At 39.0% G+C, this 22,384-nt stretch overlaps 1 protein-coding gene across 8 annotated transcripts; it reads right to left on the minus strand.

The window, feature by feature from the left end:
* Positions 1-650: 650 nt before the first annotated feature.
* Positions 651-22,138, minus strand: LOC144054840 (dynamin-2-like). Of its 8 annotated transcripts, none has more exons than XM_077570174.1 (21): positions 21,731-22,138; positions 17,300-17,373; positions 16,228-16,377; positions 15,929-16,132; positions 13,632-13,730; positions 12,705-12,865; positions 11,612-11,754; positions 11,405-11,540; positions 11,209-11,276; positions 8,445-8,583; positions 7,419-7,505; positions 7,274-7,344; positions 6,971-7,025; positions 6,794-6,805; positions 6,234-6,344; positions 5,358-5,467; positions 5,177-5,288; positions 4,114-4,281; positions 3,080-3,303; positions 2,780-3,019; positions 651-1,643 (listed from the first exon to the last, which is right to left on the minus strand). In XM_077570174.1, exons 1-21 carry the CDS (start codon positions 21,889-21,891, stop codon positions 1,577-1,579), a joined length of 2,592 nt encoding a protein of 863 aa, XP_077426300.1. In that variant the 5' UTR covers positions 21,892-22,138; the 3' UTR covers positions 651-1,576. The 8 variants fall into 8 exon arrangements, with proteins under 8 accessions (XP_077426300.1, XP_077426298.1, XP_077426299.1 ...); XM_077570172.1 differs by having other exon boundaries at positions 651-1,646; positions 21,731-22,137; XM_077570173.1 differs by lacking the exon at positions 8,445-8,583 and adding an exon at positions 10,797-10,935 and having other exon boundaries at positions 21,731-22,137.
* Positions 22,139-22,384: the final 246 nt, after the last annotated feature.

The raw sequence follows: 22,384 nt of genomic DNA on the forward strand, positions 1-22,384 counted from the left end.
GATTTCAGTCACTATGGTTTTATCTTTCATTAACAGAGACGTACCAACAATTGTGTCCACGTGTGTACTTTCTCACTCAGATGTGGACTTTCGCCCACATCAACTGTGTCCCGCCACAAATGACACCTTACTGAACTCAAAATAACACATCATTTATTTTTGTCATCCTTTGTCGTGGGAAACACAAATTCCTGATGTGCCACAAGCCAAGTGGGCATCCACCCTTCTTGCTGAGCCAGTTTTTCTCAAGCGTCCGTCATCTTTGGTTGCTACGAGACAAGTGTGGAGGACGTCTGTGGGAAGAGGCAGATATTTTTGTTTAAATTCAAGTGCTAAATGACAGATACAATGGAGAAACAGAAACAATAGAGAATAACCAGTAAAATTCCAGTTGCATACATTTTCTTAGTCATTCTAGTTCTATGAATAGCCCACATGCAAATGTCTTTATTCTGTTGCTCCGAGCAACCGTACTTACCTTAGCAACACATTTTTCATTTGAATCTAATGTAAATCAGACATTACCTGATATAACTTCTGTAAATATAGCAATACAGTACATTAGTAGCCATGCTATCTATAGCACTGCGCACATTAATTAGCATGCAACAAGAGATGGTAAAACACCCAGAAAAGGTATGGCTGAAAAGTGAAGCAAGAGCACATCATTTTTTTAATTAACAACATTCTTTAATAAACATCAAAAGCAGGCACTTTTACTCATATGATATTTATGGCTTTTGATGATACAAATTGAAGGCAGGATTAAAATTAACCAGCACTGGTGGGAGATGGGATATAATAAAAAGTCAAACCCATATAGAGCAAGGACAATTACTAAAATGATTCTTGAAACCTAATTTTGTAGATCTGCCACTGGGGGAGCCAGAGGGGAGGCCGGGGTGGCACTGGCCCTCAAGTGATTGGACATCCAGGAGCTAAATGATTGACATGTCACGGCACCGCACGTCTTGCATGCAGCCTGCCAGCCAACATTTTAATACGTTTTGGGGAGCAAATGATTTAATACAGCATATTACATTCAAAAATCTCATGTGTGCTTAATATGTACTTAAAACTATTTCAATATTTAGAGACTCCAATTGAAATTATTTTGTTATGAAATGAATTATTTGGCATAATCTTTGAATACCCTGAAGTATCCTTGCCCCCTGGCCTCTCCGTTTATAAAAGTCTGGCTCTGCCAGTGAGATCTGCAACACATGCAGAGAAACAACTCATCAAAAAGTGCTACTTATATCATGAGGTGCTTAGTATATAAAATTTGACACAACGATGACATATAGAAATGTCTTGATGACCTTGATTTTTTTTCTTTTTTTTACCATATCAAAATGAATTTAACATTAAACAATACATCTAAAAAGTGATGGCTCTTAAACCATAAGACTCATAAAAATGTTCCCTTTGCATAATGTCAAAAAGTCACCGCGCACGTTCAAGAATGGACACCGAGTCAAAATATCATACAGTACATCTCTGAACTGCCGATAGGAAACTAACTGGAAATACAAAAGTGTAAACCAAATGAAATGTTTGCATATTGCGTGTGCTTCTAGTCAAGCAGGGAGGGTTCTGAAGGACGTATGATGGTGGGTCTGTTGGGAGCAGCCGGGGGTCTTCTGCTGCAGGAAGACAGAGTGGGGTAGAATGGGGCGGGGGGAAGAAACATGCGAGGAAATATGTCATCAGCTAGTCATGCACCAAGATCCCCAAAGCACCACAAGCACCGCCACCATGGGCTTTCCCACCACTTACACGCACACGCAAAAAGAATCCTTAGCTCCAATTCCACCAAGACGTACGTTTAGCACAATTGAGTGGTTCCACTATCATAAACCAAACCAAAATAAACAACCAGCAATAGTGGTAGACAAGGTTATTTTAGTTAACGGAAATTAACAAAATAACTAAAACAAAAACAAAAAAAACATTTTCTTTACAAAATTAAAAACAAAAGTGCTTTTAAAAAAAGAAAAGTAACTAAAACTACCTGTACATTTTACGTTTACAAAACTAAAATTAACTATAATTATAGTGAAAATGTCCTTCAGTTTAGTCTTCAGTAATTAATAATAATACATGAGCCGTTGGGTTGATTTTAAATGTGATTTTAAGTTTATTTATTTCCAATATTAACCAGAATAAGGACGTTTGAAAGTGTAACACACAGAAGTGACATCATCTAGAAGCAGCTAATAGAAAAGCACATTCGGAAGACGTCACTCCTAGGCAATTTTGAACCTTTTTTTTTTTGTGACAATTTTGAACTTGACCTGGCTCCAATGACTCGCCTCGCCTGTTTGTTTTTTATTTAATTAACTCAGCCAAAATGCAATGCTAGGTAAGAAATGTGTTACTTTTTTCATTTTATCATAGTGTTTATTAAATATTGCACACAAGTAATACACAATTTTTTTTAACGAAAACTAATAGTGAAACTAACTAAAACTAAGTGATAAAAAAACACATCTAAAACTAATAAAAAACTGAAAACTGATAATAAAAAAAAAAAACTCTAAACAAGATAAAAACTAACTAAAATGAAAATTCCAAAACTATAATAGCCCTGGTGGTAGACACACTAGAATGCCTGTTTGTTGATTAGTTGTCAAAGTAGAACATAAAATTTTTCTCAAACTTACCTGATTGTCTTTTCATAATAAATCAACAGCCATTCATGTTGCTGTTGTGTTATGATGTCACACTGATGTCGCACCAATCAATATCGAAAAATACAGCTGTTGTCGTTGCTTACCTCGGTATGCCCGGTGGCAGCGCGGGAGGCACACGTGCCGGTCTGGAGGGAATCAGTGGAACGTTTGGATCAAAACCGGACTGGGCCGGCGCTGGGCCAGGTCGGGTGGGCACAGGTGGAGCTCCGAATGCCGGTGAGGGGTTCAACGGTGGGGCAGGACCTGGCGCGGGTCCCCTGACTGCCGGGGGACGGTTTGGAGGAGGCGCTGATGCTTGGGCAGGGCGGGTTCCTGCAGGAAGACTGGGATAGACAAACATCTCAGTACGCAGTGAATCTACGTATTCCATTCACACCGGTTACCTAGAATCTTTCATCCAGGTGTCGTCTACCGGTGGAGGCACCGGGGTTGAGATGGTGGTGGTGCTGATGTCACCAATAATGACCAGAGATTCCTTGAGAGCATGGTACATCCTCAGCATCTCATCTCTTCTCTGAGCCTGCTCGGCAGACTCTTCCATCAGGCTGCTCTGGTCCCCAGCTGAGTATAGGTAGGCCAGCAGCTCCGAGTGGATGAAGTCCTTTGCCTGGAGGTCAAACAGCACAATAATACATACGCAGGTGTGCACAAAAATGGTGCATTTATTGAACGCCAAAGGTGGCTCCGGTAATTTATTGAGCTCTGAAATGCAGACACATTGTTCAATACAAGACATAATTAAACATTACACACTAAACAGATTGAGGAATTCTTAACATATAGTAGAAATGACTAAATTACTTGAAGCACTATTGTATTTACTTTCTTTGCACTTGACTGTATTCCTTAAAAAAAAGTTGTACAGCCACATGTTCTGATTGGGACTTTTTGTTCCCCTACTGGATTATTTGTTTCATTTTAATTATCAATTTTTAAAAAATCATTTTATTGTGTACTCTATGCAAAATTACTTTTATGAGCAAATTGAAAACAATATAAATTGCCATTAATTTCATGCAATTTTAAAGAACTTTGCTATAATTGGGAATGGGATAAATAGGTCACTTAAAAAAAAAGATCTGTCATTGCTTTTTTGGGTGGAAATGTTATGCATCATAAGTACCAATGGTATCGGCACTTGGTATCGGTATCAGTGAGTACTGAAAATGTGAGTACTCGTATCTGTACGGTCTAAAAAAAAAAGTGGTATCGAACATCCCTACTTAATAATGTAACTGATATTTTTTTTCTAAAAAAGTTATAACAAAATACACCTACCAACACAATTAGCAGCTTATTACAACAATTTACTGCTTCATAAAAATACAGTAAATCTGTATTGCTGCCCCGAAGTTTCGCTGTGTGCAGGGCAAAAAACTCCACAGGTGCCAATAAAAAAAAAAAAAGGAAAACCTACACTGTTAATCATGAGGTGCATAATGGTCTTGGGCATGAGGTCTCTGATGGACTTGTTGACAATGCTGATATACGAGTCCACCAGGTTGCGGATGGTCTCCACCTGCCGCTCCAACTGCGGGTCCATAGACACGGTGTCGCCCGGAATCATCGCATCTTCATTTTCGGGCTGTAGAGAAAGAGGAAGACAAGCTAGCTGAAGAGAGACAGTAGGCTCTAATTTCATACATGGCACGTTTGGAAGAATTAGCTCTGTCCTTAGTTATGGCTGTCAGAATCACAATTTAGTGGCAAAAAGTCGGTCTAAACTTAAAAGGATACATGAGCTCGGACCATGTCTAAATGTTCGTGCAGGTAGTCAAACACGATTTTGGTGAATTTGACCGAAGCATAGACAAACAGATTCTGAGCTCTGTGAGCAGATGTGAGGATGCCAGATGCATTTCATTCAAAAATTGCTGCATTGCATCTTTGCACACATTCAAACCGTGAATAAGCATCTCTCTTATCTCTATTTATTTTATCTTATTGCGTTCTTTTATTTTTATTTTCACAAGTCCTCGGACGTACTGGGCTAATCTTGGACACCGGGTGTCATAATTTGTGCCATATCATGTAGAAAAGTGTTGGTATGACAATGAAAATTATTTGAATACTTGAAAATTCAACTTTAAATATAACTTGAAATTACAACCAGAAATCACATTAGTGACAAAATAAAATAAGAATATACTAATATAATAGCAATCAAAAACAATAAAAAAAAAAATTAAAAAAATACCAGCAGTTGCTACAGTGTGTGAAGCAGGTTCCTTCAATCAATATAACCAGAAGTGGATGACAAAACGTTGAGAAGTACGCTCAATGAAGCCTAACTCAGCAGTATATCAACACCTCTGTTATTAATTTGTTGCCGACCTCAAGGGCTATTGACTAGTGATTATGAAAAGTTAAGTGTAAACCCAATGTTATAACTCATCAAAATCAGGTCCAACAAGTACCCAAAACTGTAACCGTGACATTACTGAGTATCTTCAAACATCCGCTGTTTAAAATGTTAATACCTGATCTTTCTCAGGGTAAACACCAGCTCTGAGGAACGAGGCTTTCCAGCTGTCCACGTCCTCTTGAGTGTCACACGCCAGCTCGATTTGCCGCAGGTCTTTGTACACGTTTCTGTGTAACACAATTAAGGATAGGTATAGATGTTCAAAAGGCCCAAAGATGGCAACGTTGCGCACTCACCTCTGCTCAGTGTTGAATATGGCAAAGACATGTTTGCTGGACATGAATCCCTTTTCCACATCTCTTAGCTTCAGGTTGTCAAGAGGCAACATGTACTTCTTCTCCTTCTCCTGATTAATTACACAACACATTGGAAACCAGTTTTACCACCAAATTTGAACACTACCTAGACTTGATGCATAAGTAACAGGCACAATGTCATAATGAGTGTTTTGTGTATTTTGCTACATGCGTGGAACTAACCAAAATGGCCTAAATAATCATTCAAACCTCTATGAACAGTTTTGCTGAGTGATATTGTCTTTGCAGAGGCAACATTTCTGTACTTGTATCAGATATCAACCGATTAAGCCAATGACGCTCAAAGAAAATATTTCACACCCTCTCAACTCTGTATGATTTGTCTATGAAATTGTTATAAGTACACCTCTGCAGAGGAGCTAATACTCCTTGCACACTCTCTGACAATGAGAGCGCCACTGCCACCTACTGTAGTGAATATGCAATTACAATTTATTCTAGTAGGAAAAAAAAACATGTTCCCTGGTTTCAAACTCCAATTTGGGAAGCGCTAGATTAAAAAAATGCACATAATGTGCATAAATGAGTGTATATATGCACTACTAACATTTAACAGTGTCTGACAATTGTAAAATTTGCCCCAGTAACATTTGAGCATTGACCATCGCAATAGGCTGTTTACGCTATATCCTGTTGGCAGTTATACCACCATCTGTTGGTCAGACCTGCCCACGATATTTTCTGTGCTGTAATTTTGTGAAATAAAAAAAATGACAAAAATGTCTTACAAATGTGGCTTGTAATACAAAAGATAGCTAATTAAAAAACAAAACTGGAGCCCTGTCCCTTCCTTACCTCCTCATCTTTGTACCAAGAAAGGGACTCAGCCGTGAGAACAAACCAGTAATCCTTGGAGCCTCCCTTCATGATGCTAATGTTGATTGTCAACCAGCCCCGACGGATAACCTGCGCACGACACACAAAAACATTATGAATACACACGAACCACAAGAAAATACAGAAATAACAAAGAAAACACCCAACCCTGGGAAATTCGAAAATACAAACACACACATATACTAATAATATAAACTTGACACGCTTCAAAGAGAGTCACATTTCCTAGATCTCTGCCAGATTTAGGCACACGGAGACACAAGGTAGCAGGCACGTGAGGAAAAACTGACGGCATTTGTAGTACACCAGTGTGTGTAAAAGTATTACACAACTGGATAGTCACTGTTGCAACCGATTTGTCTGAATGTTTATAGATGACAGGCCCATTTCTCAAGAGTCATCAAAGAATGGTCCCAACGGTCACAAGGTTGCACAAAATGCTCAAAATGGATGGTTGAAACAGACACCCACCCAGGAGAAAGGGAACAAGAGGTGGTGGAGGATGGTAAGATACTTACAAGAATCTCTCCCTGGACCATGAAATGAAGGAACAATACGGGAGAATAATAAAAAAAACAGTACACAAGGGCAGAGAGGTGTTAGTGGGAATCAACAAAAGACAGCTATGTCATGACATACAACCACTCACTGACCAAGATATGAAACAAATCATACATGCAAAGTGAAGCAAATACCTGGTTAGGCATGACTCTCTTTTTGGTCGCATTTGCAGCCGTCCTCTGCTGGGCACTGCAAGATCAAGAGTTTTGCTTTACTAGTGGGTGTTGTGTATATTTTTGGGGTGACGGCTTTGTATTACAGTGAGCTAGTGGACTTAATGAAGCAGTGAGTAAATCTTCATCATGTCTCCACAAACAACTAAAGCGACTCATCACTATTACATATTCATTCAAGGCAATCTTAAAAAATAAAATAAATAAATAACTAGAAGCAGAAAAAAAAATAAGTTTTCTATTGAACCAGAAATAATCTCTTACTTGGCAAAACCAATGAAGTCCTCATGATTAGTGTTGATGTAAGATAGTTCGATGTCAATTAACAGGAGCACCTGATGGGCCAAACATGACAAATATTTGAGGAACAACTTCTAATTACACTAAGCACACACGCACGCATACTAACCTGGTCTTTCGTCTTGCTGTCCCTCTCTCTAATATAGGTGGTGACGATTCGCTCCGTTTCTTCTCTAAGACGAGGATATGATCCAAGCTGCAGACAGCAAAAAGGAAAAAACACTGCTGCAGGTACCGCAATGATACAAAATAAGCGACACAGTAGAAACATGGATACACGCTAGCACGGACATTCTGTGTACAGGGTTTCCTCCAGCGCTTTAAGTAAAGGCCTGACTGCCTGCCAAGATTAGAAAAAAAAAGGCCACATTTTGTTAATAATATGATCAGCAGGCGTAGCATGTTTTCTGGGGGAAACCCTGGTGTACATTCTTAACAAATGCATGAAGATATAGTAAGACATGCAAAGTGACTACAGTGGTACCTCAAAGTTCAACCACTTCCTTTTGGTCAATTGTCAAAACATTTGTCATTCAGATCAAATAACCAGGGAATTGTTTCCATTTCCCCCCTAAATTAACCTGGAATTGTTTGTGTTCGACCTTTGAGGTTCCACTGTTGTAGAATAGCATAACGTCGATGCTATGTGAAAAACACTTGTCCATTTTTGTCATTTTTTTTTTACATTTTTATGTGTTTGGGATGAAACTGAATGCAGACGTCCCAAAAATGTAAAAAAATTGGAAAAAAATATTAGAGCGATACTTGAAAAGATGAGTGCAAAGAGCTGCAGTAAAGATGGAAAAATGAGAAATGGAATACTGTATACTTTAAGATTTAAAAAAAAAAACTGACAGGACAGGTTCCCTTTTCTAAGTCGTGTCATGGGAAATAGTTTTAATGAGTGAGAGGAGGGTGTTTAAATCACTGCTCTTAGCGCTGATGGGGTGAAGAGGGCTGCTCAAGTTCCAGGATCAGAGGGGATCTTAAATTTAGAGGGAATCACAGGATGAGATGGGTGCTGAGTGGAGCCTGTAATCATTAACAGTGATAGACAGCAACACGTTACTTCTTTTCTCATTGTTCTATCTCGGATTGCCTTCCGTCATCCCGTCACTCCGCCTCTCCCATTTACCTTTTCAGTGCACTTCCTGATCAGGGTGACAAGCTCGGTGACGACGAGGTCAACACATTTCAGACAGGGGTCTTTCAGCTTAATGACCTGCTTTTTCACTATAGCTTCAAACGCCAAGTCGGGAGTAAACAGGCCTGTCCTGTGGTGATGCATCATGGGAGTTGGACAATTAATGAAAGATGAGGTAGTGTAGCATGGCATAGAAAGATGGTAGAGGAGAGTGGCAGAGAAAGAAAAGCCAGAGTAAATTGGGATGCCATTGAGGAAGACTGACAAAAAGGGAACATTTGAGTTAGTTCTGCTTCATGTTCTGGTTAATTAAACAAGCTGCAGGTTTGCATACGGAATAAATAAAGTGGTGGCACACATTGAATCATTTATTTAGTTGCCACTGCATCTTAATTCTTTATGTGACTAAGACGTTTTGTCCACATTTATTTTCACAATAAAGTGAAATGCATAACAACTTACTTTATGCCTTACAGCGCACAACTGTAACATTTAACTGTGCATAGGTTATAGCCGGAAACGCTGTAAAAGCACTACCTGCCACGAAACCACAAACAAAACTGACACTGAGAAAGAAACAATAAACAAAGAGAAATGATAGATGATTATATTCACCAAGAAGATAAACAAAAAAGTAGAAATGCATGGTCACATATGACAACATTGTATTCCACAAGAGACCCTTATGTTTACAATACTCTCTATATGGAGTATAGGTATGTGCATCATGCTATTTCTGTCTGGTATGTGTTAAAGAAACAACTTATATTTTCATGTTCCAGACCAAAAAACAAAACAAAAAACTCAGTGGTGGCAACTGGCAACAAATGACTATAAAACTAATATATACAGTATATCCTGGTGAGATAAAATCAAGTTATTGAAATGTCACAACTTTTGACAATGCATAAAGGTACAGCTTCAGTTTACCATTAAAGCAAGAGGAAATCTTGACAGAGTTTAAGTAAGGCCACAAAGTTCTTAAATTGAAAAGGAAAAAAAACCTGCAGCTTGTTTTGTTACGAACCATCACAAGGACACGTATAGGTGACTTCTACTTCTGACCACACAGCTTCTCTGAGACACCATTGCAGTGAACCGCAGTGCAGCTCGGACAACAACGTGCAATAGCACTTCAACTTTAAACGTTTGAAGAGAGACATATTATGATTTCCCCACATAATTTATAAAATGGTAGGGATAGACCAATTATCGGCTGGGCCAATTATCAGCTGTGTCGTTTATTATATTTAGCATTTTGACAAATATCGGCCTTTAAAAAAAAATTGACAGCCAGTTAGAGTAGAGAAGTATTTATTTAAATTTGTTGTTAAATTTATTATAGATGCTGCTTACCGGTATCCTGTGCACCTTTTGTTTTTGTTAGAAATTAAAATAATAATAAGTGAAAGTTTAACAGTACAGTTATTTTGAGATTTTGGCAAACTTAATTTACTGTAGAAAGCTATAGGAAGATATTTACTTGTTTAAAGTGGTACTCAACCCCCTAGCACTCAAGGGGTGTTGCCGGGAGAACAGTTGGACTTGTATACGCCACAGTAGCAGAGCGACCACGTCAGATTCAAGAAGTGACGTCAGTAGCTTTTTAAGACATGCTGATGAACCGGGAAGCGCCCTTAACATTTTGTTAAAATTTTATTGCAAATCTATTTATTGTTTAAGATTTAAAATAAACAAATGTTTTATAAATATGAAAAGTTGTTTAATAAACATTATTGTATAACACATTTCAACAATGTAAGCATTAAAAAAAAAAATCATTTCAATTTTGATGCCAATATTTTACCTTTAGTGAAAATGGATATTGGCTCCAAATATTGATTATTGAACGCTCTGACGACTAATATTTTTGGTATCGGCGCTAAAAAAATACATATATTGGTCGGTCTCTACAAATTACAAATTAGTAGCGAGTTAACCCCCTCTACGAAACTAATGATAAGTATACCTTTTGTTAACATGATGAGCAAGTTGAAAAGGGAAAAGTAGCAAAAGCGGAGCCAAGTGTGGAAGAATTCAGAACGTCTTACTGAAAAACGCATTTTCAAAAATAGGCGGATATCCCAAAAATGTACTTGGTAGTTTAATTTCATACTTGATGAGTCGGCATGCTCTCCAGAGACCCAATTATTTGTAAGCAATTAAAAAGCTACATTTCTATAATATGTCCCCTTTAATGCTTATGTGAAAATGAGGTGCAAAAAATGTGTAGCTGCATAAAATTACTGTCAGATCGGGTGGGGGGGGGGGGATGCTCCTGGCAGCACTGCGGTTGACCACTTTCTCTGGTGTACAAGCATGTCAGAGACCATGCAGTGATACCTTATTAGTGCACTGCCTGACTGTGTTGATGAGCTCCTGGATGACCATGTCGATGCATTTCAGACACGGTTCTTTCAGCTTAATGATCTGCTTTTTCACTATGGCTTCAAACGCCATGTCTGGGGTGAACAGGCCTGTCCTGAAGGACATACACATGGGACAGACATGGAGCAGGAAGACAGGAGCTGCACATGGGGGTAAGGGTGGGGGCAGGGAATGGGGGCACTTCACCAGAAAATAAGCCACAGTACTGAGACAGGTCAAACTAAAACCACACAACACAATGAATTGAAACATAAGGGATTGGATGGATGCTTTTTATGAGACTGCCAAACAAGGGAGCTCAGACACAAGCTAACAGAAGGAGGCAAAGTGTTCATGTACGGTATGTTTACAGGCTGTTCCAACTTGCCTGACTCCATGGATGTTTTTGATAGCGTAACTGATTTCTTTCCTCAGCTCCTTCTCATCAAACTCCATCTAAGACAGAGACGCAAAGGCTTAAATAATTTATAGTTGTTGCCATATGCCTGCTAACAATGATCACAAGTTATTCTCAGATATTAAGTTACTATCTTAATGACAGTGAACAATGAAACTGTAGTCACCTTCACCAGCTCAAAAGGAAAACGCTCATGAAAAATGCGGTTGATCTTTGCCCCTCCAGATAAATTGGAAGTGTCCACCTGATCCCCTGAGCCTTCAATGCACTTCTCAAAGTCCACGCCAAATTGCTGCACCATCCTGCATGTGAAGCAGTGTAGTAGTTTTCAAATATATTGGTGTCTGTCATGTGCGTGTGTGTGTGTACTGACTGAAGCAAAGCCTTGGTTTTGCGTGTGGGATCATCAGGACGAAAGTTTTTGAATTCTTCCACCTCTTTCTCCAGGGAGAGTAGCTGGCTTTGCAGCTTACTGCGTAACCCTGGCAGAGTGTCACGGATGTGATTGGTGAGTTGCTGGAGGGGGAAAAAAAAAAAGAGAGATTGAACTTTAATACTGTATTATAAATAATACAATAGGTGAAAAAAAATCTTAAAGACATGAACATTTCTTTATTTCGTATATAGTAAATTCAATTTAAAAAAAAAATATATATATATATATATATATTATTTTTTTTTTTCCAGCCACACTTGACAAACATGAACTCGCCTCCTCAGCTTTCTTGAAACTGCCTTCCATCTGCATCAATTTTGCTCTTAATGCAAAGCAGGTTTAGTGAAAAATCTGAGTCTGTTAACCCAGAATGCGGGAAACTCCGTTTCAAAAAGGCAGGTAACTCAAACCAGAGAAAGAGGGGTAACTTAAGCTCTCTTGTCAGTTATCATAGTAACACACTCTATAAACCTAACCTGGTCGGTACCTCAAGTTTCTCTCTGTCTCTGCCTCCTTTCAGCTACACATGAAATTAGATTTCCTCATTCTTTCAGTCAGCTGGCAAGTTTTGTCGTAACATAGTTCTGCCGTCTGTTATTTAAAAAAAAAAAAAGTCAATAAGGCTATATTAAAAGTCCTTTTTTCCACAAACATGGCATGGCAAAAACACCACCCTCTGCTTCCCCATTTCCATGGTGACTCGTCGAATTGTGGCTCCATTGATGCTGTGTTTTTATAGTGGTAGTGCGCTTAAATCCAGGTAAAACGCAAATGAGCTGTCCTGGAACCGAAAACTCACGAGTTTCCTATCTCAGAGTAGATCAACTCAGTGTTCAGTGTTAGACTCAGAGTTTGTTGAACCTGCTTTGTGAAACATTGGCAAAATTGCTCCTCAAATGAAAAAAAGTCATTTTGAGTCTTTTTTAAAAAAGTTTATTGAAAATTTAAATCAAAAAGTAGATTTATAATTCAAATGTCATATGAGGGTAATTCAAGGGATGTGTAAGCCCTGGCTAGGTGTATGTCTGACCTGATTCAGTGTCTTCTGCAGGTGTGACGTTCCCATGCGCTCAGCGAAGTGTCTGTATGCAGGATGGGACAAGAAAAACTTGCGCTCAGCAGCCAAAGCAGCACGGATGTCTTTCTTTCCATCAATGTCCTTCTGACTGCGGTTTACCACCCCAATGTAACCTGCAGAAAATAAAGACAACATTCCACTGTTGTGATATCAAACCACTGGTTAACTTGATTGGAGTGACAGTGAATGAGGCTCTAAAGCAGTGGTTCTTAACCTTGTTGGGGGTATGAAACCACAAAGTTTTATGTGTGCATAAACTCATAATTGGAAAAATTTGAATTGTGAATTGAAGACAGATTATGTCTTTTATTAGTGCACAACAGGCACAACACAAGTTGCTCACAAAATCATTTGTTCAAATAAAAATAACAAAAAATAATAATTTTACACAAAATCAAAATAAAATCAATGAATTATTATTATTATTATTATTATTATTACTGTTAATCAATGTGCCTTCTGTTGTTGCCTTACATACAGTAGACAAGACTGTTTTTTTCAAATAGTTTCGCTGTACCGTTATGTCTATTTACATAGTTCTCAGGTTCCGGTTGCATTTTATCAATAAACTCAGAAATGCGAGGCTTCATCACCTTGACTTTCAAATCCTTTTTGCAAAAAAGTCTTCCTTACATTGTGTTGCAAAATGTTGTATCCAATGTTTGTGTGTATGTGTCTTGATCTCCATCAAGCCTATGAGATTAACGCACCAAATCTCTGGTTTCATCAAACCCAGATTAAGAACCCACTGCACTAAAGGCATCAAACTGGCATAAGACTGGCATCTTTTAGGTTCCCTCTGCTTCAAAAATGAGTATGCCATAAACAGTGGTAGTAATAGTGTGTATTTGTTGAACGTGCGAGTGTGTGTGGTTTTACCTCTGCGTAGAGGAAGCAGTTTGTTTTCCAGAATGTCTCGAGCATCCGTCCCCTCATCCATCAAGTCCAGCTTGGTAATCACTCCAATAGTACGCAGACCTGAAGACAAATATGTCATAACCAAAAATGGCACCACAATATTTTTTTCATCAATTCAATGAGATTTTAACATAGACACCATTCTTCTGTGTCGCAGAACTCCATACAAATCACACGTATTACAATCATCCCTTGCTAAACATCCCAAATCTGTTACATGCTAACAATAGCTTATTAGCATTACAATCAGTGAGGCTGATGATAGGTTGGACAAGAACAAGGCTTTGTTCTGTAAACATATTTAGTCATAAAGACTTTTTTTTTTAACCTGGAAAATAGCCAATAACAGTCTGTCAGCCATTACAGTCAACCCCTTTCAGGCTTTGTGGATGACGCAATGATTGTCAGACATCCAATTCATGCAATTCAAGAAAGATGCTGAAGCCAGGCATATCACATTTTAAGTTCCGCTTCAACATGTTTGTTTACTAGATCCCATGGTTGTTGGCGTTGCTGTTTTGTTTTATGGTGGGTGGGGGGGCAGTCATTACCAGTTAGCACTGGTTTTCTGGGTCCCCAGACCCCATCCCCCAATAAAACAAAACTTCACCTTTCAGAGTGGCCTTTTATTGTGGGCAGTCTAAAGCACACCTGTGCACTAATCATGGTGTTTAATCAGCATTTTGATATGGCACACCTGTGAGGTGGGATGGGTTATCTCAGCAAAGGAGAAGTACTCACTATCACAGATTCAGGCCCTGTCCAGACGGAAGCAAAGCCGGCTTCGTTCCTCAAACAAATCTTGTACACACAGAAGCATTTCAAGACTTGCGTGTGTCCAAAGGAAGACGCTGAGGACGTTTAATGGCTGTAATGTATATGCCAAATCTGGAGTGGCGCTGTAGCGCAGCCACAGGGAATTAACGAAAAGCGTAGAAGAAGAATCAACGAAGAAGACGAACACTTTTTTTTCTAACTTTAATGCAATCTACAGAACACACATGGCTTTGCATGTATCAAAACAACATGAAAGAGAAACACAGGAGAAGTGACAATGGCGGGTGATTCAAGTACAACACCGCTTGTTGAACGTGGGAATAAAGAAGCAAAATATATTTGCTGCAAAAGCATAAGCAAGCTAAGGAGGCTGCGCAAAACGACTACGACACGGCATTGTTGTTGACAGTCTGACGGTTCGCGCATAGTCACACGAGAATTTGCGCATAGTCTAGGGGTGTGAATTGCCTAGTACCTGGCAATTCGATTCGTATCACGATTCATAGGTCACGAGTCGATTCAATACCGATTAATCTTGATACAAATCGATAAGTCAATTATTAGATTGGTTTGTGAACAATATTTGACACACATTGTGATATTGTGTGAAGTTTCAGATCTTTGAGTTCTCGTAAAAAAAGGGAGCAAAAACAAAAGCGTTGTGTTTATATTTTTGCTGTGTATATATCCAAATAATACCACTAGATAGCAGATGCTAAAAAGGTACGTTTTTTACATAGTTGTGAGACAATACAAACAAAAGTGATAGCTGCTCCTCTGTGTTCTTGACTGTCTTAGGATGATACAAACTCCTGTCCTTAAATGTATTTCATAATAAAAGTCCCAAATCGGTTATTTATTTTTGGTCACATGATAATTCATAAAATGAGTATCATCGGGCAAACGTATGCATCAATGACCCATAAGTCAATGTGTGACATGCCAAAAATGCTCTTTAACCAGGCAACATATTTTATCAGAATAGTCAATTTTTCAATAGAATTTTCAAAAATATTTGATAGCTGCAGCCCTACAACTCCCTCTTACATTGTCATATTTTTATTAATAAATTAAAAAAATAAAAACCTTTGCTACAGGGCCCCCGGATTAACCTGCAAATTTGTTTTCAATGGACTCTGATAGAAAAAAATACAATTCTCTGTACAGCCCATCACAGCTCCATACGACATCACTGGGCAGCCATTCATTTTAAAAATTCACTTTTTGTATGTGGCCAGTTTTAGTGATAAGATTCCATCATCCAAACCTCCCACGGAATTACGCAAATGATTGATTATGAAAATTGAGCATGAGGGTGGACTCGGACTGTTTCAGTGGTCCAATGTGGCATGTTTGGTAATTTCATCGGTCAGATGTGACGAGAGTATCAGTAAATGTTTTAGCGGGATGAAGTATTTTCACATTGTAGAGAAAAGGTTTTAAAGTGCCTGAAAAATTCAAACAAATAAATGCTGTCCTACCCTGAGGATCGACCTCCTTGGCAATCTTGAGGGCATCCGAGTTGGCCAGGTCAGTATTAGCCGGAGTGACGGCCAGAATGAGGCAGCTCTCCTTGGTGATGAACTGCAGCAGCATGTCTCTGATCTGGTGTTCGATGTCTACAGGCTGGTCTCCGACAGCCACTTTTGTCATTCCCGGCAGGTCGATCAGGGTCAGGTTCAACACTAAGAGGCATTATTGACAGAGGAGAAAAGAAACTTCAAGCAAGATAGCAGGAAAACTTTTGTGCGTGTTTTATCTGATAGTGTGTTTTCCTCACCATTAGGGGAGTAGACTCGAAGGTTGATCGGGATTGGTGAAATGCCCTTATTGGATCCGGTGAGCCGGTCAGTTTCTGCTTCAATCTCCTGACGGACTTCATCAAAGTCCACAAATTTACGGCCCTTACAATGCAGGAACTCTGCATACTCTGTATAGAAAAACAAAATGAAAATGTGATGATGAAGAGAATAGACCAGACCATCCGGGAGCACTACCTCTGGAGGTAACTAACAATAACTAACTAAGTAGCTATTACAACTATATTAACACTCGGGGCCCTATTTTTGTGCCCAGCACAAGTATAACGCACAGTCTAAGTGTGCTTGACTAGCACAGATTGAATAGGGCGTTTTGCTCCGTTATGCATCATTGTGGGATGGAACACAGCCAACTCCCAGTCAATCGAAGCGGCTCCCCTCATTCCTATTCAAATTAGAGCAGTCGAAGCACACAGAAAGTGACTCGCTGTAGTCCTAGCACAAAGGGAGTTTGCAAACTTGGACGCTGGACCGGAGAGATGAACCCTCCAAGGATAGCTTAGCACTAGCTAGCTGCTATGACAGAAGCACCCAAACAAAAAAAACTCAAGTAAAGTAGAAAAAACAAACATCTGTCCAAGTGTTTTTATTGTTATGTCTACTTTGAGTCGGTCTCAAGTGCGGACGTGAATATCCCATAATTCCAAAACGTTACACCACAACTGCCACCTTGCCGACTTTCAGGTGATTAACCCCGCATCACGTCATTCAATCGTAGTAGCTAGCCGACAAGGGTCAAGAGAAAAGTCTATGCCTGAAAACCCAGTTCAACCCCTGGTGTGGACAATAGCGTCATCTAGTTTTTGTGGATTCTAGTTGTGTGGCGGTATCAGTCCAAAAGACAGAACATACAGAGACTACCTTTTTTTTTTACCCCGGAGGAGAAAAGTGGAGATTTGTTTTGAGTGAAGCACAAATTGAGATGTGCTTTATTAGGTCAGAGACTACTGTTTTGTTTATAAATAAAATAAGATGGGGACATTTTTAGGAATGCATTTATGTGTTTATGCCTATGCTACATATTCCACTTGCCTGCTTTGTTGTTGACGAGTTGCAGGATGAGAGGACGGCGGGTGACGATACCAGACCCTCTGGGCAAGAAATCTCTACAGGAGAGACACAAGTAATGTTTAAAAAAAAAAAAAAACACACACACACAATAATGACAAACCAATCACAATAGTATCTGGTATTTCATCTTGAAAATGTTAGATAAATAAAAATACATCAAAAATATAGATCGAGAGACACACCACTTTGAATTGTGCCATTTATCAATGGTGCAAATGATCTATGCCCCATACTTAATGTGAATGAAAGACCGTCCGATATCCTGACTGGCCACATGGAGGGCTGAAGGTAGTGTTTCTGTACATAATGATCATTTAAAAAAATGCTCTAAAAAGCAATAATGCAATCACAATGAAAATATTTGATTTGAGGATGACTTGACTAGACTAGTCTAGACTTCGGGAAGTCTGAGCTTCCCTAATTAAGCTTGTGCTTAATTAACCATCCGATCCCAAATAAGTGGAGGAAAATGAATTTATGGACACGTCTGACTTTTAACTTAAAAAAAAACTGTGTGCAAAATAGAAAGGAAGACATCTTTCTACTTCCCTGTGAGCACTCATATGTGCATGATCATCTATCAGAATGGAAACTCCTGTTCAATAGAATTGTCATTATTTCCAGGTCAGTGACAACACATCACTGTCGGCAATGACAACGTGTCTGTCGTTAGAGCCACACTCATTCAATCCTCTCGGCAAAATACACACAAAGTATAACAAGTGACTGTACTCGAAATGTTACTGAAGCAATAAACACACCACAGCAACAATCATGCAAATGTTGATGGATTGTAATGCAGTAACTTTTAATTGACATCATTTTGTTTTGGAGTTGTTACATTGTTAGATGTGATGGTTGGATTTCAAGAGTGACTGACCCCGATGTAACTATCACGTCTCATTTCATTGGGATTCAAAACACATTAAGTTTACTTTTTCAATACAGGTATAAGATAAATCTGTCATGTTTTCTTTTGTTTTTACATTTGGGCTCCAGCTGCACAAATAAGTTATGTGTATACTTCTATATTTCGATGTTTCATTGGTAAACAATGTGATGTGACATACCACATTTGTGTACATACATACTTATATGGCAGATTAAATATTTCAGAATTGACTCTATTTATGTATTTATCCTTCTTACTAATTCAATGTTGGAGCATTTAGATCAGAGGTGGGCAATCTCGGTCCTCGAGGGCCGGAGTCCTGCAGGTTTTGGAGGTTTCTCACTTCCAACACAAGCTGATTCCAATCAGCAGGATCGTTATCAGGCTTATGCAGAGCTTGCTGATGAGCTGATCATATATCAGCTGTGTTGGAGAAGGGCAACATGCAAAACCTGCAGGACTCCGGCCCTCGATGCCCACCTCTGATTTAGATGGATATCAAATCCAATTGCAACTTAACTCATTCACTGCCATTGACAGCTATAGACAACAAAAGTTAATTTTAACTATTTTTATTAGTTTAACATTTTTTTTCCATTTTTGTTAACAAGAGTATGAAAACCTATATTTTTTTAAGAATTACAATTTTTTTATTTGGGGTGTCGGGCGATTACAATTTTTAAACAGAATTAATCGCATGACTTCACTAGTTAACTCATGATTAATCACAAATTTTATATCTGTTCTAATACAAAAATAAATTATATGTTTTCATACTTTTGTTAACAAAAGTGGGAAAAAAATTTAAACTAGAAATAGTTCAAAGGAATTTTTGACATTTATAGCCGTCAATGGCAGTGAATGAGTTAAAGAATCTAAATCTAATTAACGAGCTGCTGCCGCTCCAATTTGCACACTATGTATATCAGAAATTCAACATATGACTCAAGTCTGTTACACAGCATCTTATTAGCAAGGTTAGCAGGTCTGACACACACACACATTAAGAACCACTCACACCCACTATGCCTGTTATCCAATGCTGACTGAGCATTCAGGAAGTTACACAACAATCCCATCCTCCTTCCTCAGTACTTCCTTTCACTTGCGAAAGCACCAAACCAAATTCTGTGACTGGATATGAATGTTGAAACCAGATCTTTACATTAAATGACCGAAAGATCTGGTAAAAAAAAGAAAAGAAAAAGGATGCAAGTATGAAAATAGAAATACTGAATGGGTAAATTCATGGGTATATTGGATACTGACTGCAAGTAAAATGTAAAAAAAATAAATAAAAAAAGAAGAAGAAAAAGAAAAAAGAAAAAAAGAATGCAGGAGGGAGCTGCAGTACCCAGAGAAAGCCCAAGCTAGCATGGGGAGAATATGGAAACAGTGCTCGGGGGGCGCATCTGAAAATCAAACCTCAGAACTGTCAGGCAGATGTGCAAACCGCAAACCGTTATTTCAAAAATGTTCAAATTTTTCATTAAAAACATCCCTTTGGTAATTTCCTAAATCATATTGTGGCCATCATAAAAATAAATCAACAGGCCTTATACATTTACATTGTGAATTGTCATTAAAATGCTAAATCAAATTAATTAAAATTTCAGTTAGAAGTCTTGAGGGATCAGTTAAAATCTTGACAGTTTAAAGAAATATAGTTTGAGATTTTAGCTCGCGATCATCTATGAAAAATCACCTCCTTTTGCAGGTCCTCCTTTCATATGGTGTATTTATCCAATGTAAAAAGCTAGTCTAGAGCCCTGTTATTTCTGATTGGTTTCACGAATTGCCCCAAAAAATCAATTCTCATAAGAATCGCGATTCTCATTTAGTACGATTTAGAATCAATTTTAAATGGCCCAAAAATCGATTTTTATTTAAATTATTTTATACTATCTTGCCTTTGTCTGTGTGTGCCTTTATTTGGAGGGCTGTTCATGTTATACCCGGTTTGGCCAATGAGGGGCAGTGTGGTTTCACGCGGTCTAATACACTGTTAAGTTGTAGCCACATTAGAGAGTGGAAGGAAAAAGTCACGATCAAGGTATTCCAATAAAAGTTTTTTTTTTTCAGCGTGATAAAAGTGTAGTGAGTAGCACACTAATTAGCATTAGCTAGTCAGACTAGAGTAGATCATTACAATTCCTTGCACATCTATAGATTGAAGCAAAAATCATTGTCAATCAAATCATTTTGAAGCAAAAATTGATTCTGAATCGAATCGCAGACCCAAAAATCGGAATCGAATTGAATCCTGAGACATTCAAAGATTCCCACCCCTAATTGCCACTGTTGGACCATACTTGAACTTGATTAGTTAATTCAATTTCAAGTGTTTGAGACTAATAAAGTCACTCAAACCGTCAAACTAAACAAAGAACATCAACAGCTTCATTAATATGCTCATTAACAGACATGAAAATCGCAAGAGAGTGTGTCATACAATGTACAAATCACAGTGCAGCTGGTGATATCACTGATGACCCCACACATCAGAACATCAATGGCCCTACTGTTTTCCCAAGGAACCGCTTGGGTCCCAACGACAAAAGGCAAAAGGGGAAATGAAGGCATGGCCGCCCGCGTAAGCCGCATTCTCCATCTCAACACTGACAACATCCTAAAACGTAGACACGTCAGAAGTTCCCTTTTCTGAGCTCGCATTAACAATAATTGCTTGAGGAAAGTTGATGCGCCTGCATGACCAATGATGTTCTAACAGTTGCTTTCTTGTTATTTGTCTGGAGGGGGTACCTCATTAAGATTCCGTCAGTCTCACTGGAAAAGCTCACAAATTCAGCAGTGTTGGCATCTTAAAAGAATCCAACCGGTTCTGCCCTTTTATACCCGTAATCTGTTTATCCAGAAAACACAACACTCCACCACAGGTGTCAAACTCAAGCCGCGAGCAAGATCTGACCCAATAAATTTATGTAGTGGAGCTCCAATAAATAAATATATATATATATAATTAAGTGATTATACATTTGCATGGTTTCAGTCATTACAGTCTTCTGGGGGAAGTACAATGAGGCACGTGACAAAAATGAGTTTGACTACACTTTTTTTTTTTACCACTTTTGAAGTCAGACATTGACCTGGCTTGTGTAGTGCGTGGCCAATAAAGGATGTATTTACAGCCTTGGGTAACGTTCTTAAGGAACTATGACTTTGTAAATGTTTAACAGAAGTGCTGAGGCTGAGAGGGATTAGACAAAAATGAGTGTGCGTGTGTATGTTTTATATGATGTATTCGACCAAGCTAATTAATCCTTGGGTGTTTATATTGAATACGAACACAAATTTTCTTGCGTAAAAAGCGTAATTGTTAATGGTGAATAGCTCATCTTCCGAAATGCAAAAAAATCCACCATAGCGCTTAGTTAGCGGCTTTTACAGGAGATAAACGTAGCGAACGATAGATGAACCCAAACTATTTTTACTTCTTAAGTCTCACATTCACATTCAAAAGTTGCCATAAACGGTACGACCTGCCAACAAAATTCTCCAGAACCGAACTCTTCCCCGCGCTCTGGCCGCCGACGACCGCTATTTGGGGCAGCTCCAAGTTGCAGCTCTGGCCGATGGAGCTGAAAGCGTCCTGAAGCTTGTTGATGAGGGGAATGAGGTCTTCCATCCCCCGGTTTCCCATGGCGGCACCCCGGTCCGCTCAGCGGTCTCGAAGTGGTCGTCTTCACTGTCAAGAAGGCCGACGGGTCGCTTATCCAAAGTTCCAGATGGAACTGCGCGGTCAGTCAAATGTCTATGATTTATTTATTTGTTGCCAATAAAAGGAGGAGATAATAATTGTTGACACGTCCGGGATGAAATACAATAAGGAGCAGGCTTAATAACGAAGCACTGTAGCCAGCTACATTGACTGAAAACTTCTGTCATGATCCGGTCAGGCGACACACACCCAGCCTCCGCCGGGATCCTAGGCCCCGCCCACGTGCGTACTCGCCTCTCTAATTGGTCGTCTGGATCGTCAGTCAAAATTACATACATATTCCAAGTTGCGTTTGAACAGCAATATGGACGGTAAACTAGTGAACTCGTAATGTCACACGAACTTAAAATTGGCCTCAAATGACACAGAGTTGTGCAAAAACCAAATACAGCACCAGGTGGTCGTTACTCTCTAG

This window comes from Vanacampus margaritifer, chromosome 7 (assembly GCF_051991255.1).
Source record: "Vanacampus margaritifer isolate UIUO_Vmar chromosome 7, RoL_Vmar_1.0, whole genome shotgun sequence".
In the NCBI taxonomy this organism is placed as follows: Eukaryota; Metazoa; Chordata; class Actinopteri; order Syngnathiformes; family Syngnathidae; genus Vanacampus; species Vanacampus margaritifer.